Source organism: Polypterus senegalus, chromosome 1 (assembly GCF_016835505.1).
Source record: "Polypterus senegalus isolate Bchr_013 chromosome 1, ASM1683550v1, whole genome shotgun sequence".
NCBI classification, from domain to species: domain Eukaryota; kingdom Metazoa; phylum Chordata; class Cladistia; order Polypteriformes; family Polypteridae; genus Polypterus; species Polypterus senegalus.
The window spans coordinates 6,145,033-6,160,248 of record NC_053154.1 but is presented as its reverse complement, the minus strand read 5'-3'; the positions used below and the strand labels follow the sequence as shown (position 1 = coordinate 6,160,248).

General features: G+C 41.1%; 1 protein-coding gene across 3 annotated transcripts in view; it reads right to left on the bottom strand.

Annotated features, from left to right (window-relative positions):
* Nucleotides 1-8,907: 8,907 nt before the first annotated feature.
* The window catches only part of LOC120523072 (APAF1 interacting protein), a 51,868-nt gene continuing 45,559 nt past the window's right edge, over nt 8,908-15,216 (bottom strand). For all 3 annotated transcript variants that reach the window (XM_039744053.1, XM_039744035.1, XM_039744044.1), the window contains exon 8: nt 8,908-9,610. In XM_039744053.1, coding sequence (XP_039599987.1) covers nt 9,511-9,610 — 100 coding nt within the window. In that variant the 3' untranslated portion in view covers nt 8,908-9,510. The remainder of the gene's footprint in view (nt 9,611-15,216) is intronic.

Genomic DNA, 15,216 nt, shown 5'->3' with positions numbered 1-15,216 from the left:
TCCATTACATTCGTGATATTACAGCTCTCTGAATAACTAAAATACTGAGATGTATACGTGATGTCATTTTCATGATGATAGGAGTTAAAGCACGTTATTAAACATGTGTTTCATGAGCCTCGTGCTCATGACAAGCATTTAACTTTTGTCAAAATTTGTTGCTGCGTTTTTAGCTGTGTTGTTATTTTCTCTTTCTGTTTTATATTCAATATATATTGGCGTAGCCGTCACTACAGTCCTTGCTTTTCTTTCCCCAAGTAACAGATCGCCACACAATCAGCTCTGTAATAGAAGTTAAGCCATCTGTAAGCTTAGCCGATTCTTCAAAACGTTTAAAGAACATTGAAATATCTTAGTAGTACATGTTTAATTATTCTATCCTTAAAGACACTCCCAGTGAAGAATATAGATTATTTAAATGAAGTTAAAGTTTTATGTGTATAATTTAACAAACATATTTTGCTGCATTTCACCTTAAAAATGATATCATCATCATATGTAAATACGCGCTTTATAAAGTGGCTCAGGTTGTGAGATATTATAACTGTAGTGCAAGTTTACAGTGGGGTGATTGTACTTATAAGTACAAACAGTTCTACAAGGAGCAATTGATTGAGTGCATTTAAAGTTCTTGGGATTAAACTGTTTCTGAACCGCGAGGTCCGTACAGGAAAGGCTTTAAAACATTTTGCAGTGGCTGAGACAGCGTGTCCTTAAAGCTGTAGCTGCTGTGATTCACACTCAGATACAGTGATATAAATACTCCGAGTCGTGCAGTGAGAGCAATATGGAAAAAGATGATCCGCTGTGGCAACTCCTAGAAGAAGAAGAAGAAGAAGAAGAAGTGAGAGTAACAACGCTAAAGCAGTTATGGTATTTGGAATACTATGGCTGTTCCCTGGACCATTATATTGTTACGAGTTAATTACAATCAGATGCATTACACTAATAAACAATATGCGGTTAGTTTCTGTGTATTTATAAAGCCGCGTCGTGAAAATAATGAGTAATCACACAAGAACAGTACCACTGCTTTGACGTTGGGTGCCGCCAGTTTGCAAAACCGAGCGGAGAACTTGCGTCGACAAGGCATGAGGTACCGTGGAAAAGTGCGTGGCTTTACGCCAAGTGTAGGTTTTATACATCGCGATTTGAACGTGGAAAAGTTCTTACGCAACATTTCTGTGCGTATGCATCGTTTATACATGAGGCCCCAGATCTCAACCCAATAGAGCATCTTTGGGATGTGGTGGAACGGGAGCTTCGTGCCCTGGATGTGCATCCCACAAATCTCCATCAACTGCAAGATGCTATCCTATCAATATGGGCCAACATTTCTAAAGAATGCTTTCAGCACCTTGTTGAATCAATGCCACGTAGAATTAAGGCAGTTCTGAAGGCGAAAGGGGGTCAAACACCGTATTAGTATGGTGGTCCTAATAATCCTTTAGGTGAGTGTATATAGTGTGGGAGAGGGGAACCTTATCAGAGCTGGCACTGCCCATCAATTTTTATTTGAGGATTTAACAAGGCCAGCAAGTTCTGTTTTTTTTTTTTTAATTTAATTTGAAATCTTAAAAAATTCAACCCGGAATGAGTAAAAGAAGGTCTACGTGCAAACTCATGCACTCATGATACAGTATCATAATGGTAAAGTAATGAATGGAATTGGTGATGTAAAAATGAAACTTAAATAAGTAGAGAAATTGAGATGTACAACAGGACTCCAGGCCTATCCCTGGACTAGAGAGACATGGCCTACAACAATACCATACAGAAAATGAACAGACAAAGGCTACTTACAGGGCCTTCAAATTCTTCAAGACATCAGTGAAGTCAAGTGAGCTGAAGACTTTCACTTAAATGGCGAATGAAGGACACCTAGTGGAGGTGAACAGGAAATGCATTAAAGATGTTGGCCTTCAAGCACATCTTCTCATAAAGTGCTACCAAAATACATCAAATAGCCACAACATTAAAAGCACCTGCCTAATGTTGTGTGGTTTCCACTCTTGATCCATTGAGGCATGGACTCCCCTGAAGGTGTCTTGAGACATTAGCAGCAGATCCTTTAAGTCCTGCAAGTTGCGAGGTGGGGCCTCCATGGATCAAACTTATTTTTTCAGCAGATCTCACAGACGTCTGATCAGATTGAGATTTGGGGAATTCTGGAAATCAAGTCAACACATTGAACTCTTCATTGTGTTCCTGAAGCCATTCCAGAACAATTTTTGCAGTGTAGCAGGGTGCAAGGGCCACTGCCATTATAGGCTGAATGTGGTCTGCAACAGTCTTTAGGGAGGTGGAACGTGTCAAAGTAACATCCACATGAATACCAGGACTGTCCCACCAAAATGTTCCCAAAACTCTGTAGGTTCCTTGAAGTCCTTGTTCACAAGGCCATCCTGTTATTGTGGTCTCCATGATGCAGTGCGTCCTCTGTTTCTGTACATGAAGTCTCCTACTGATGGTTGTCTCCGACACACACGACCGTTACTGGTCTGTCACACGTGTTTGGGGCTTTTTCTTGGCCACAGTGAGGATTCTTCCATCATCAGTAGTAGTGGTCTTCCTTGGCCCACCAGTCCCTTTATGATTACTGAGCTCACCAGTGTGTTCTTTCTTCTTCATGATATTCCAGACAGTTGATTTTGGTCATCCTAAGGTTTTCCTGAGGTCTCTCATGGCTTGATTCTTGTCTTTCAGCCTCATGATGGCTTCTTTGACTTTCATTTGCACAGCTCGTGTCCTCATGTTGGACAATGGTAACTGCAAACTCCAAAGGGTAGAAGCAAGCTAAGGTATCTTATGAAGCCATGAAACCCACCTGAGAAATCAAAAACACCTCTGACACCAACTGTTCAATATATGGTGCAATGAAATGGGGGGACTGTGTAGAAAAAGTGTTGTGTGATTGAAATGTCGGCAAATCCACTTAAATGAAATTCTGAAAAGTACACTTTAATCACAATGTCCGAATAGCAGGATTTGCAATTTTAAGCAGTAAAGGAAAAATCAAAGAAAAATTTGGCCCAAAAGTTATGGAAGGCACTGTATTACCAGCCCAATGTCTCACCACAGAAAAGTTGTGGGGTGATCTCAGTGGGGAAATGATGCTTCATGTAAAGGTCCACCCTCATCTTCAAGTGGTCACTAGGAACTCTCTGAGGGATGTTCTGCCCCCCATCTCCTGTTCTAATAAAGAGGGTCAACTGTTGCATATGTGCAGGACTGAGACCACCTTTAAAACTGGAAGTGATGTTTCTAATAAACGCCAGCTTCTCTGGGTCTGCGGCCTCCATTTTGAAAACCACTGGTAAAGGGTGTCAGTTAACATGACTATGGAAAAAATAAAAGCATTATATGTCAACTTTGAAACTACTATATATATATATATATATATATATATATATATATATATATATATATACATACACACATACATACATACATACATACACACACAGTGGTGTGAAAAACTATTTGCCCCCTTCCTGATTTCTTATTCTTTTGCATGTTTGTCACACAAAATGTTTCTGATCATCAAACACATTTCACCATTAGTCAAATATAACACAAGTAAACACAAAATGCAGTTTTTAAATGATGGTTTTTATTATTTAGGGAAAATCCAAACCTACATGGCCCTGTGTGAAAAAGTAATTGCCCCCTGAGCCTAATAACTGGTTGGGCCACCCTTACCAGCAATAACTGCAATCAAGCGTTTGCGATAACTTGCAATGAGTCTTTTACAGCGCTCTGGAGGAATTTTGGCCCACTCATCTTTGCAGAATTGTTGTAATTCAGCTTTATTTGAGGGTTTTCTAGCATGAACTGCCTTTTTAAGGTCATGCCATAGCATCTCAATTGGATTCAGGTCAGGACTTTGACTAGGCCACTCCAAAGTCTTAATTTTGTTTTTCTTCAGCCAGTCAGAGGTGGATTTGCTGGTGTGTTTTGGGTCATTGTCCTGTTGCAGCACCCAAGATCGCTTCAGCTTGAGTTGACGAACAGATGGCCGGACATTCTCCTTCAGGATTTTTTGGTAGACAGTAGAATTCATGGTTCCATCTATCACAGCAAGCCTTCCAAGTCCTGAAGCAGCAAAACAACCCCAGACCATCACACTACCACCACCATATTTTACTGTTGGTATGATGTTCTTTTTCTGAAATGCTGTGTTCCTTTTACGCCAGATGTAACGGACATTTGCCTTCCAAAAAGTTCAACTTTTGTCTCATCAGTCCACAAGGTATTTTCCCAAAAGTCTTGGCAATCATTGAGATGTTTATTAGCAAAATTGAGACGAGCCCTAATGTTCTTTTTGCTTAACAGTGGTTTGCGTCTTGGAAATCTGCCATGCAGGCCGTTTTTGCCCAGTCTCTTTCTTATGGTGGAGTCGTGAACACTGACTTTAATTGAGGCAAGTGAGGCCTGCAGTTCTTTAGACGTTGTCCTGGGGTCTTTGTGACCTCTCGGATGAGTCGTCTCTGCGCTCTTGGGGTAATTTTGGTCGGTCGGCCGGCCACTCCTGGGAAGGTTCACCACTGTTCCATGTTTTTGCCATTTGTGGATAATGGCTCTCACTGTGGTTCGCTGGAGTACCAAAGCTTTAGAAATGGCTTTATAACCTTTACCAGACTGATAGATCTCAATTACTTCTGTTCTCATTTGTTCCTGAATTTCTTTGGATCTTGGCATGATGTCTAGCTTTTGAGGTGCTTTTGGTCTACTTCTCTGTGTCAGGCAGCTCCTATTTAAGTGATTTCTTGATTGAAACAGGTGTGGCAGTAATCAGGCCTGGGGGTGGCTACGGAAATTGAACTCAGGTGTGATACACCACAGTTAGGTGATTTGTGAACAAGGGGGCAATTACTTTTTCACACAGGGCCATGTAGGTTTGGATTTTTTTTTCCCTAAATAATAAAAACCATCATTTAAAAACTGCATTTTGTGTTTACTTGTGTTATATTTGACTAATGGTTAAATGTGTTTGATGATCTGCAGCTGCTTGAAGTACTGCAGTGCATCTCCTCCTCATGGACTGGACCAGATTTGTCAGTTCTTGCTGTGAGATGTTACCCCACTCTTCCACCAAGGCACCTGCAAGTTCCTGGACATTTCTGGGGGGAATGGCCCTAGCCCTCACCCAGCGATCCAACAGGTCCCAGACGTGCTCAATTCCTTCGACGATAAACACGAATCTGTCCATCACCCCTGGTGAGACAAAACCGTGATTCATCAGTGAAGAGCACTTTTTGCCACTCCTGTCTGGTCCAGCGAAGGTGGGTTTGTGCCCATAGGCGGCGTTGTTGCTGGTGATGTCTGGTAAGGACCTGCCTTACAACAGGCCTACAAGCCCTCAGTCCAGCCTCTCAGCCTATTGCGGACAGTCTGAGCACTGATGGAGGGATTGTGTGTTCCTGGTGTGACTCGGGCAGTTGTTGTGGCCATTCTGTACCTGTCACGCAGGTGTGATATTCGGATGTACCGATCCTGTGCAGGTGTTGTTACACGTAGTCTTCCACTGCGAGGATGATCAGCTGTCCTTCCTGTCTCCCTGTAGCGCTGTCTTAGGCGTCTCATAGTGCGGACATGGCAATTTATTGCCCTAGCCACATCAGCAGTCCTCATGCCTCCCTGCAGCATGCCTAATGCACGTTCACGCAGATGAGCAGGGACCCTGGGCATCTTTCTTTGGGTGTTTTTCACAGTCGGTAGACAAGTCTCTTTAGTGTCCTTACTTTCTGTAAGCTGTTAAGTTCTTTATGACCATTCCACAGGTGTATGTTAATTAATTGATTATGGTTAATTGAACATGCATGGAAAACATTGTTTAAACCCTTTACAATGAAGATCTGTCAAGTTATTTGGATTTTTAAAACATTATTGTTGAAATACACAGTCCTGAAAAATGGACGTTTCTTTTTTGGCCGAGTATATATACACATACACACAGAGCATCCGGAAAGTATTCACAACGCATCACTTTTTCCACATTTTGTTATGTTACAGCCTTATTCCAAAATGGATTAAATTCATTTTTTCCTCAGAATTCTACACACAACACCCCATAATGACAACGTGAAAAAAGTTTACTTGAGGTTTTTGCAAATGTATTAAAAATAAAAAAACTGAGAAAGCACATGTCCATAAGTATTCACAGCCTTTGCCATGAAGCTCCAAATTGAGCTCAGGTGCATCCTGTTTCTCCTGATCATCCTTGAGATGTTTCATTGGAGTCCACCTGTGGTCAATTCAGTTGACTGGACAGGATTTGGAAAGGCACACACCTGTCTTTAGAAGGTCCCACAGTTGACAGTTCATGTCAGAGCACAAACTAAGCATGAAGTCAAAGGAATTGTCTGTAGACCTCCGAGACAGGATTGTCTTGAGGCACAAATCTGGGGAAGGTTACAGAAAAATGTCTGCTGCTTTGAAGGTCCCAATGAGCACAGTGGCCTCCATCATCCGTAAGTGGAAGAAGGTCGAAACCACCAGGACTCTTCCTAGAGTTAGCCGGCCATCTAAACTGTGCGATCGGGGGAGAAGGGCCTTAGTCAGGGAGGTGACCAAGAACCCGATGGTCACTCTGTCAGAGCTCCAGAGGTCCTCTGTGGAGAGAGGAGAACCTTCCAGAAAGACAACCATCTCTGCAGCAATCCACCAATCAGGTCTGTATGGTAGAGTGGCCAGACGGAAGCCACTCCTTAGTAACAGGTACATGGCAGCCCACCTGGAGCTGGCCAAAAGGCACCTGAAGGACTCTCAGACCATGAGAAACAAAATTCTCTGGTCTGATGAGACAAAGATTGAGCTCTTTGGTGTGAATGCCAGGCGTCACATTTGGAGGAAACCAGGCACCGCTCATCAGCAGGCCAATATCATCCCTAAAGCGAAGCATGGTGGTGGCAGCATCAGGAACTGGAACACTAGTCAGGATAAAGAGAAAGATGACTGCAGCAATGTACAGAGACATCCTGGATGAAAACCTGCTCCAGAGCGCTCTTGACCTCAGACTGGGGCGACGGTTCATCTTTCAGCAGGACAACGACCCTAAGCACACAGCCAAGATATCAAAGGAGTGGCTTCAGGACAACTTTGTGAATGTCCTTGAGTGGCTCAGACTTGAATCTGATTGAACATCTCTGGAGAGATCTTAAAATGGCTGGGCACCGACGCTTCACATCCAACCTGATGGAGCTTGAGAGGTGCTGCAAAGAGGAATGGGCGACACTGGCCAAGGATAGGTGTGCCAAGCTTGTGGCATCATATTCAAAAAGACTTGAGGCTGGAATTTCTGCCAAAGGTGCATCGACAAAGTATTGAGCAAAGGCTGTGAATACTTATGGACATGGGATTTCTCAGTTTTTATTTATTTTTAATAAATTTGCAAAAACCTCAAGTAAACTTTTTTCATGTTGTCATAATGGGGTGTTGTGTGTAGAATTCTGAGGAAAAAATGAATTTAATCCATTTTGGAATAAGGCTGTAACATAAAATGTGGAAAAAGTGATGCGCTGTGAATACTTTCCAGATGCACTGTGTGTGTGTGTGTATATATTATATATATAGATATATATAAAAAATGTGAACGAGAGAGAGACACACACACACACTGTACATAGATATGAAAGGCACTATATATTACATAGATAGATGTGAAAGGCACTATATAATAGATTACATAGATAGATATGGAATGCACTATATAATTGAGAGGTGGGCAAAAGCAGCTTTATAGTTGTGAGTACGCAAAGCAGATGGTTATTCTCATATTTGTCTTCTTTAAGCTATTAAGTTAATAATGCCATTTTCATAATCAGTATTTGCAATATATCATTTTACAATAAATGTTAAAAAGCACTGTTAATACTTGTCTATTTATAAAAATTACGTAGGCCATTTCATGAATGATGCACACACTGGTAGCAATGCTAAATGGGTATGGCAGTCCTTGTGCAAATGACGCCACTTGTAGATGTAGACTTCAGAAATCAAATTGTCCCAATACACATAGACAGCATATAGAGTATACCTCAAACCAAGACGCCACAATTTTTAAAATATGACCACTGGTCTAAAGGTCATTCTGCAATAAAATGTTACAAAGAAAGAACATAATCTTTACTAGCAGTTATTGCGCAGAATGCTACACTTAAATATATACCGTAGAATATATAAAGGATGACAAGTCACGTTCATAATGCTAAATCCAGAGTCTGGCTGTCTGTACACTGCCCATCGTGGACCCCCTTGGGAATAACTAGTACTCTACATTGGCACCGTCTGAGTGAGCACGTCTGGCGACGGATTGGCACCTGCAATTTTCCGTCTTGCACCCAGGGCTGCAAGTGTAGACCGACCTCAAACAAGCATGAATTAGATTTCATTAACATTGAGAATGTCTATATGTGTGTACATTTACAGCATAAATAATCCTAGTGCCAGAAATATTTGGAAAACTAAAATGGAAAAAAAAAAAAAAAGCCTTAAAAGTATACCAGCAGCCACCGATATACGGAGAAGGTGTGACATTAAACAGAAGCCGCGCCCAAACTAACCAGTCAGCGAGAATCAGGCACTACAAGATGAAACCCAACAGGTCATCCACAGAGTCCACAGGCACATCTGAAGTCCTACACACTTGTCCTCCTTTTATCATAGACATGTCAGGGTACAATCCAAAACCAATTTCTACAGAGATCTGCCCTTTTCACTTGCGGAAAGAACACCAGCACTGGTACTTCAGTTACTACGTTTTGCAGAGTATGCAGATTTGGATTTCACTTACAGATAAAAGCGGTCAAAGTCTTCTTGATGCAGGAGGGTTGGCCATTAGGCAAAAAATGGATTGGTGGACAACCCACCATTAACGATGATTCCATCACATTTATCTGATTTTTGACCCTTCGATGTACAATTCTGTTTTTATTATACAATTTTTTTCCCCATTATTAATTAAAATGGCTTTGTTTAGTGCTACAGAAAAGACTTAATCACAAGTAAAAATGCAAAATGAGTCAAAAAATCCTGACAATAATTCCAAATGGGATTCTTCCATAAAAGACCAAACCCATTAAATAGCATAGAGTATTTCTACAAAATCAAAAATGATTGAGACTGAAGACCTGGCGTCTGGGCCACATCAGAGCCCTGCATGGTACCATAACTTGAAAAAAGTGGATCTACAAGTTACATCCGTCTTAAAAGAAAAATCTGCATCCCACGTTTAAGACGCGCGCCCGTTGACGTCAAGTACAATTGCACAAGTCTTCACAGTGCTTGTGCTGGAGGACAGCCACTGAATGAATGGGTGGACTGAAGAAAACCTCATCCTGGATGCTTGTGGTATTAAAAAAAAAAAAAATTGTGGAGAAATTATATTCTGACATGATGCTACTTCCACTTTCTTTTAGACACGAAAATACTTTTGTTTTCATAAAACCACCTGATTTAAGCTTCAACGTTTCCAATGTCCAAGGTGAAATGATCTCTTATTAAGAAATGTCAGACAATTCCTTTCTCTTCGGCTGGGGGCAGAGATGGATCCAAACCGTGTTTCTTCATCTTTACTGCGATGTCAAACAGGTAATCGTAACATTCACACCTGTAACCAAACAAAATGGAGCCATAGATTAAAGATTTAGTGTAACAGTTGGACACAAATATGTTGCAAACTGGTTTCCAAAATGATCATTTTACTCTTTACACTTAACCTTAGAACAATTTGGATGACAACAGGTCATTCAGCCCAACAAAGCTCACCGGTCCAATCCAATTAATTCTTCTAAAATAACATCCAGTCCAGCAAACGCATTGATGCCCTAACCACATCTGTTGGTTCCTCTCGACACAGAGGGTCATTGGCTCGACTCCATGCCTTTCCTGGATGTCGGTCTCCTATCTCGATAAGGAGAGCCCCACCACCCTGTGGAGAAAGCCCATTTTGGCCGTGTGTACCCATGATCTCATGTTTGAGGTCATTACCGAAATCTTATGACCGTAGGAGAGGGTAGGGATGTACAGTATACGGACTGGTAAACGGAGAGCTTCACCTTCTGGCTCAGTTCCTCAAAGTCCTTCTGTCCACCACACTACTTGGTCACTTATTCCTTGTGTCAGTGTGATGGAGAACTTCTTAAAGCTTATGTGTAGTACTAGGGCATTGTACCGTGTTAGCCATTATGAATGTAGTGAAAAGTCAAGCAAAAATGACCCCTTTTATTGGCTAACTAAAAAGATTACAATATGGAAGCATTTGAGGCAACTCAGGCACCTATTCAGGCAAGATGAAATCAAATAGTTTACATCTCGCCTGAAGAAGGGGCCCGAGTTGCCTAAAAAGGTTACATATTGTAATCTTTTTAGTTAGCCAATAAAAGGGGTCATTTTGCTCGTCTTTTCACTAAAGCTAGTGTGAAATTTATCCTTAAGTTTCCAACTGTGTCCCCGTGTTCTTGATGAACTCATTTTAAAGTCACCGTCTTGATCCACTGGACTAATTCACTTCATATTTTTAAACACTTCAGTCAGGTCTCCTCTTAATCTTCTTTTAGTTAAACTGAAAAGGTTCACCTTTTTTAAACTTTAGCATTGCATTTTATTCCGAAAAAAGTGTTGCATTATTTTGGTATGAAAAATTACATTTGTATTTAATCTGAAAAGTAAATAATGATTCAAATAAAACAATAATAGCAAAAACAACAGTAATACTACTACTGATGCCAAAACAGTCTTAAAAAATGTTAACGCACGGTGAAAGACACAATCCGCAATCACAGTCGGGACAATAAGCGCGTGTTTCTTTTCGGATTTTCTTTCCTGATTTATCAGATTTTGAACAGCACACAGCACAGGTACGAGTTGGATTCTGTATTTTTTTTTTCTTTTGTTGGAGGTATACAGTACACCTCCAAAATTTGCAGGGGTTACGTTCCTGGAGCAGCCGCGAATTGTGAAACACCGCAAATTTTGGATGTGGTTAAAAAAAATGCCTATTTTCATAGTTTAAACCCTAAATATGCCCCCAAAACACTTTAATTTCAAACTCATCTTAATACATTACCTAAAAACAAAGAATGAAAAGGTAAACCTGTACACTGTACTGCTATGTCTCCAACAGTGCTAGAATGTAAAATACCGATGTTACCGCCATATGTACTGGAATTCATGCAAGCGTGTTTTCATTGCCAGAAGCCTTAGACGGTGCAGCTCATTTCAGCGCCATCTTGGGGCTTTAACCGTTAAACTGCCACATACTTGGGGGTTAATGCAACCCTGGATACCAAATACTTTTTTGCTGCACTTTAAGTAAACGTCACAATTCACAAACAACATGTGAAATTTTAATGGAACACTTTTTTTCTCATGCAAAGAGCATCACAATTACTGCAACACATTTTACACACTGCTAATGAACTGTAAAAACTATTTAAAAAAACTACTGGAACAATATGTACAAAGTGCAACTGACGCCATGGGTGTAAATCACTGAGCCAACTGCGCTTAAACTGGCTGCACACAAGCACACAGAGGTAAGCGCGGATGCTGGCAGGCTAGTTTTAATGCAGCTTGGGTCACAGAATTGCACACAAAAACAGGAGATTGTAGGGACAAGAAATTTATTCAAACACTTCAAACAAACATGTCTCTTTCAGAAGTAAAAGGTGCTCAGCATGCAGTCAGTTAACGATTAAACAATAGACAAACATCATGAGGAGCAAAGCCCCCAACAGTAGTAGAGAATGTCTGGGGGAGGAGAAAGAAATAAAGCAACCAGCCAAAATGGGCAGGTACGGTTCAGGCTTTTAAGTAAGCATACCATTGCACAACAAGCCGCAATCGAGAAGACGGCAATTATTTATTTTTATGGTGGAGATTGCAGCCTTGACCCGATGCACACACTCACAAACAGAGACAAAGCAAACGGGTAATCAAACAGCAAATAAAGAATGTAATGAAAACAACGATACCACCCCTGTTCCCCTTCCAGCGATTACACATTAAATACAACAAAGCACAAACAAAACACACACAGTAAATCATGAAAAACATTCATGAAAAACGGCAACGGATGAAATGTAATGATGAAAATAGATAGTCCAGAGATCGCACGTTGAATGGGAATGTACAGACAGTCCTACCAGTAGTTCCTGAAATGGTGAAGACGGGTGGACCGACTCAGGAGCACTCCTGTCTTTGCAGGATGGTCATGAATCCACTTACAGTCCTCATGTAGACAGGTAGACAATCCAGATGCACGAAATGATCCAGGACAAACCGAATAAGTATAGGTAACTCAACAGAAGGCAGACAGAGAGACAGGAACTTGAAACAATTTATAAAAAATTTTTTTTTTTTTTTGCTTTTGGTCACCGGCCCCCTTTTTAAAAGCCACGCTGTCATCCTTTGACCTCAACAGCCCCAGCACCCTCAGCAGAAGACCAATTAATAAACTACTGTATATATCTATCAGAGCCACTGCAGGGACTGCTGGGAGTTGCAGTTTCAAATTCTATTGGTTACTTTCACCAACCCAAATCGTGGTTCTCTCTACAGTACAGTATTTCCACACAAAAAAAAAAAAAAAAACATAAAAATTGCAGAGGAGATTTGTGGTTTCCGCTAACAGTTAGGTTCTAAGGAAAAATCTGCGAATGACTGAGGCCATGAACTCTGAACCGCGACGGTCTACTGTATAATCAATAAAACTATCTAGATTGATCCGTGATGTGCTGGGTCGACCACGTCTCTCTAGCAGTAGCAGTGTGGACGGTGGATGTGCACCAGTGATTTCTTCCACAAGGTGGCATGTAAAGTTCACGAGATTCAGTTTTGCCAGCTTTTTGTTTGTATAAGACCAATGAATTCCAAATGCGCTGTTCCACCAGATGACGATGTATCGTTTTGTAGTATTTCTTTTGTTGCCTCTACTAAACGGGATAGAAAGTCAATTCTTGATCCGCACAATCTATGCTAAAACCATTGTGCTATTGTAGTCGACCACAGCACAAGGCTTCGTGACCAGCTTATGGCCTTTTGCCTGTACAATGACTGTAGCTGCATTATGTAGATTGCTAAGATGACAAAAACCTTCGTCTTTCCATCTCAGCACAAGCACTTTTCCCTTTTGCCAAGCTACAGGCGCATCTCTCTGTAATTTAGCTCTGTCAAAGTCTTCAGGGATGTCACGACGGTTGGGATGTACTTTTCCATATGCCTCAGTCTTTCTTTGCAGCAAGATGTAAAAAAGCTCTGGCCAAGCATAAAAATAGTCCGTGGTAACACAGTAACCTCATTCCTACAGAGAATACATCAAAGTCAGCACTGATGACGCAGCTACGCCATACGGATTGGTTTTCAGATCAAACATTGTCCTTTTCCCTGTGTTCAGAACCAAATTCCAAATAATTCACAAAACTCGTAAAGCTTTATGCCAAATATTGCTCTTCTTGACGTGATGTACTGTATCCATGGCAGTCTGCCCTTATAAGCCATGAGACTTTCAGCGATGCCAACACCTCTGTCTGGAATGTAAATGGTCCAGAATTTGACTACAATGGCCTGGTATATTTCACAAATTTTCTTCATTTTGGGTGTTGGATGAGTATTCTCAATGTCTTCATTGTAGGTCAAGTGCAGATATTTCACAATTAGTGAAAACCTGAACTCAAACATTTCTCCAAAGAATGGCAGCACTTTTACAGCCCGAGTGATTCTACTTTTCTAATGCTTTCGCAAGACGCATCTCTAAAGTTGCCCGAGTGACACTCAGGACTAACATTAGAACACTCTAGACGAGCACAGGCCAATCAGCCCAACAAAGCTCGCCAATCCTATCCACTTATTTCTTCCAAGAAACCATCAAGTCGAGTTTTGAACGTCTTACTGTCTACCACACTACTTGGTCGCTTATTCCAAGTGTCTATCGTTCTTTGTGTAAAGAAAAACTTCCTAATGTTTGTGCGAAATTTACCCTTCACAAGTTTCCAACTGTGTCCCCGTGTTCTTGATGAACTCATTTTAAAATGTCTCGATCCACTGTAATAATTCACTTCATAATTTTAAACACTTCACTCAGGTCTCCTCTTCATCTCCTTTTCTTAAACTGTAAAGGCTCAGCTCTTTTATTGTTCTCTCATAACTCATCCCCTGTAGCCCTGAATCATCCTAGTCGCTCTTCTCTGGACCTTTTCTTGTGCTGTTATGTCCTTTTTGTAGCCTGGAGAGCAAAACTGCACCCAGTACTCCAGATGAGGCCTCACCAGTGTGTTATAAAGCTTGAGAAGAACCTCCTGTGACTTGTACTACACACATCAAGGCGCTATATAACCGGACATTCTGTTAGCCTTCTTAATGGCTTCTGAACACTGGTGGGCAGTTCATAGCTTAGAGTCCACTATGACTCCTAAATCCTTCTCATAAGGTGGACTCTCGATTTTCCGACAGCCCATTGTGTATTCAAACCTCACATTTTCACTTCCTATGTGTAATTCTTTACATTTACTGACATTAAATTTCATTTGCCACAAATCTGCCCAAGCCTGTCTGCTGTCCAAGTCCATTTGTGATGATATAACGGATTCCAAATTATCTGATAATCCACCTATTTTAGTATAATCTGCAAACTTAACCAGCTTGTTACTTATATTCCTGTCTAAATCATTTATATATATATATATATATTAAAAATAGCAGTAACCCCTGCTGGACACCACTCTTCACATCGGCCAGTTCTGATGAGGTTCCTTGCACCATCACCCTCTGCTGCCAGTGTCTGAGCCAATTCTGCACCCATCTAAAAACATCACCCTGAACTGCCACTTCTTTTAATCTGATGCCCAACCTCTCATGTGGCACCTTACCAAATGCTTTCTGAAACTCCAGATAAATAATATCATAAGCTCCCACTTTGATCGTATCGTTTTGTTGCCTCCTCATAGAATTCCAGCATGTTAGTAAAACACCACCTCCCTCTTCTGAACCCAGCTGACTGTTCCTAATAACTCCTGCCCTTGCCAGGTGTTGCCCAATCTTATCCTTAAAAAATCCTTTTATTCCACTAACGCTATTGTCACAGTTTTCACAGCTCAAGTAATGCTCAGGTCGTAACACTAAGAAGGTTAATCTGTCTTTCTAATTCATCCCTGTAGCCCTGAATCAGCCTAGTTGCTCGTTTCTGGACTTTATCCGGTGCTGCTATGTCCATTTTGT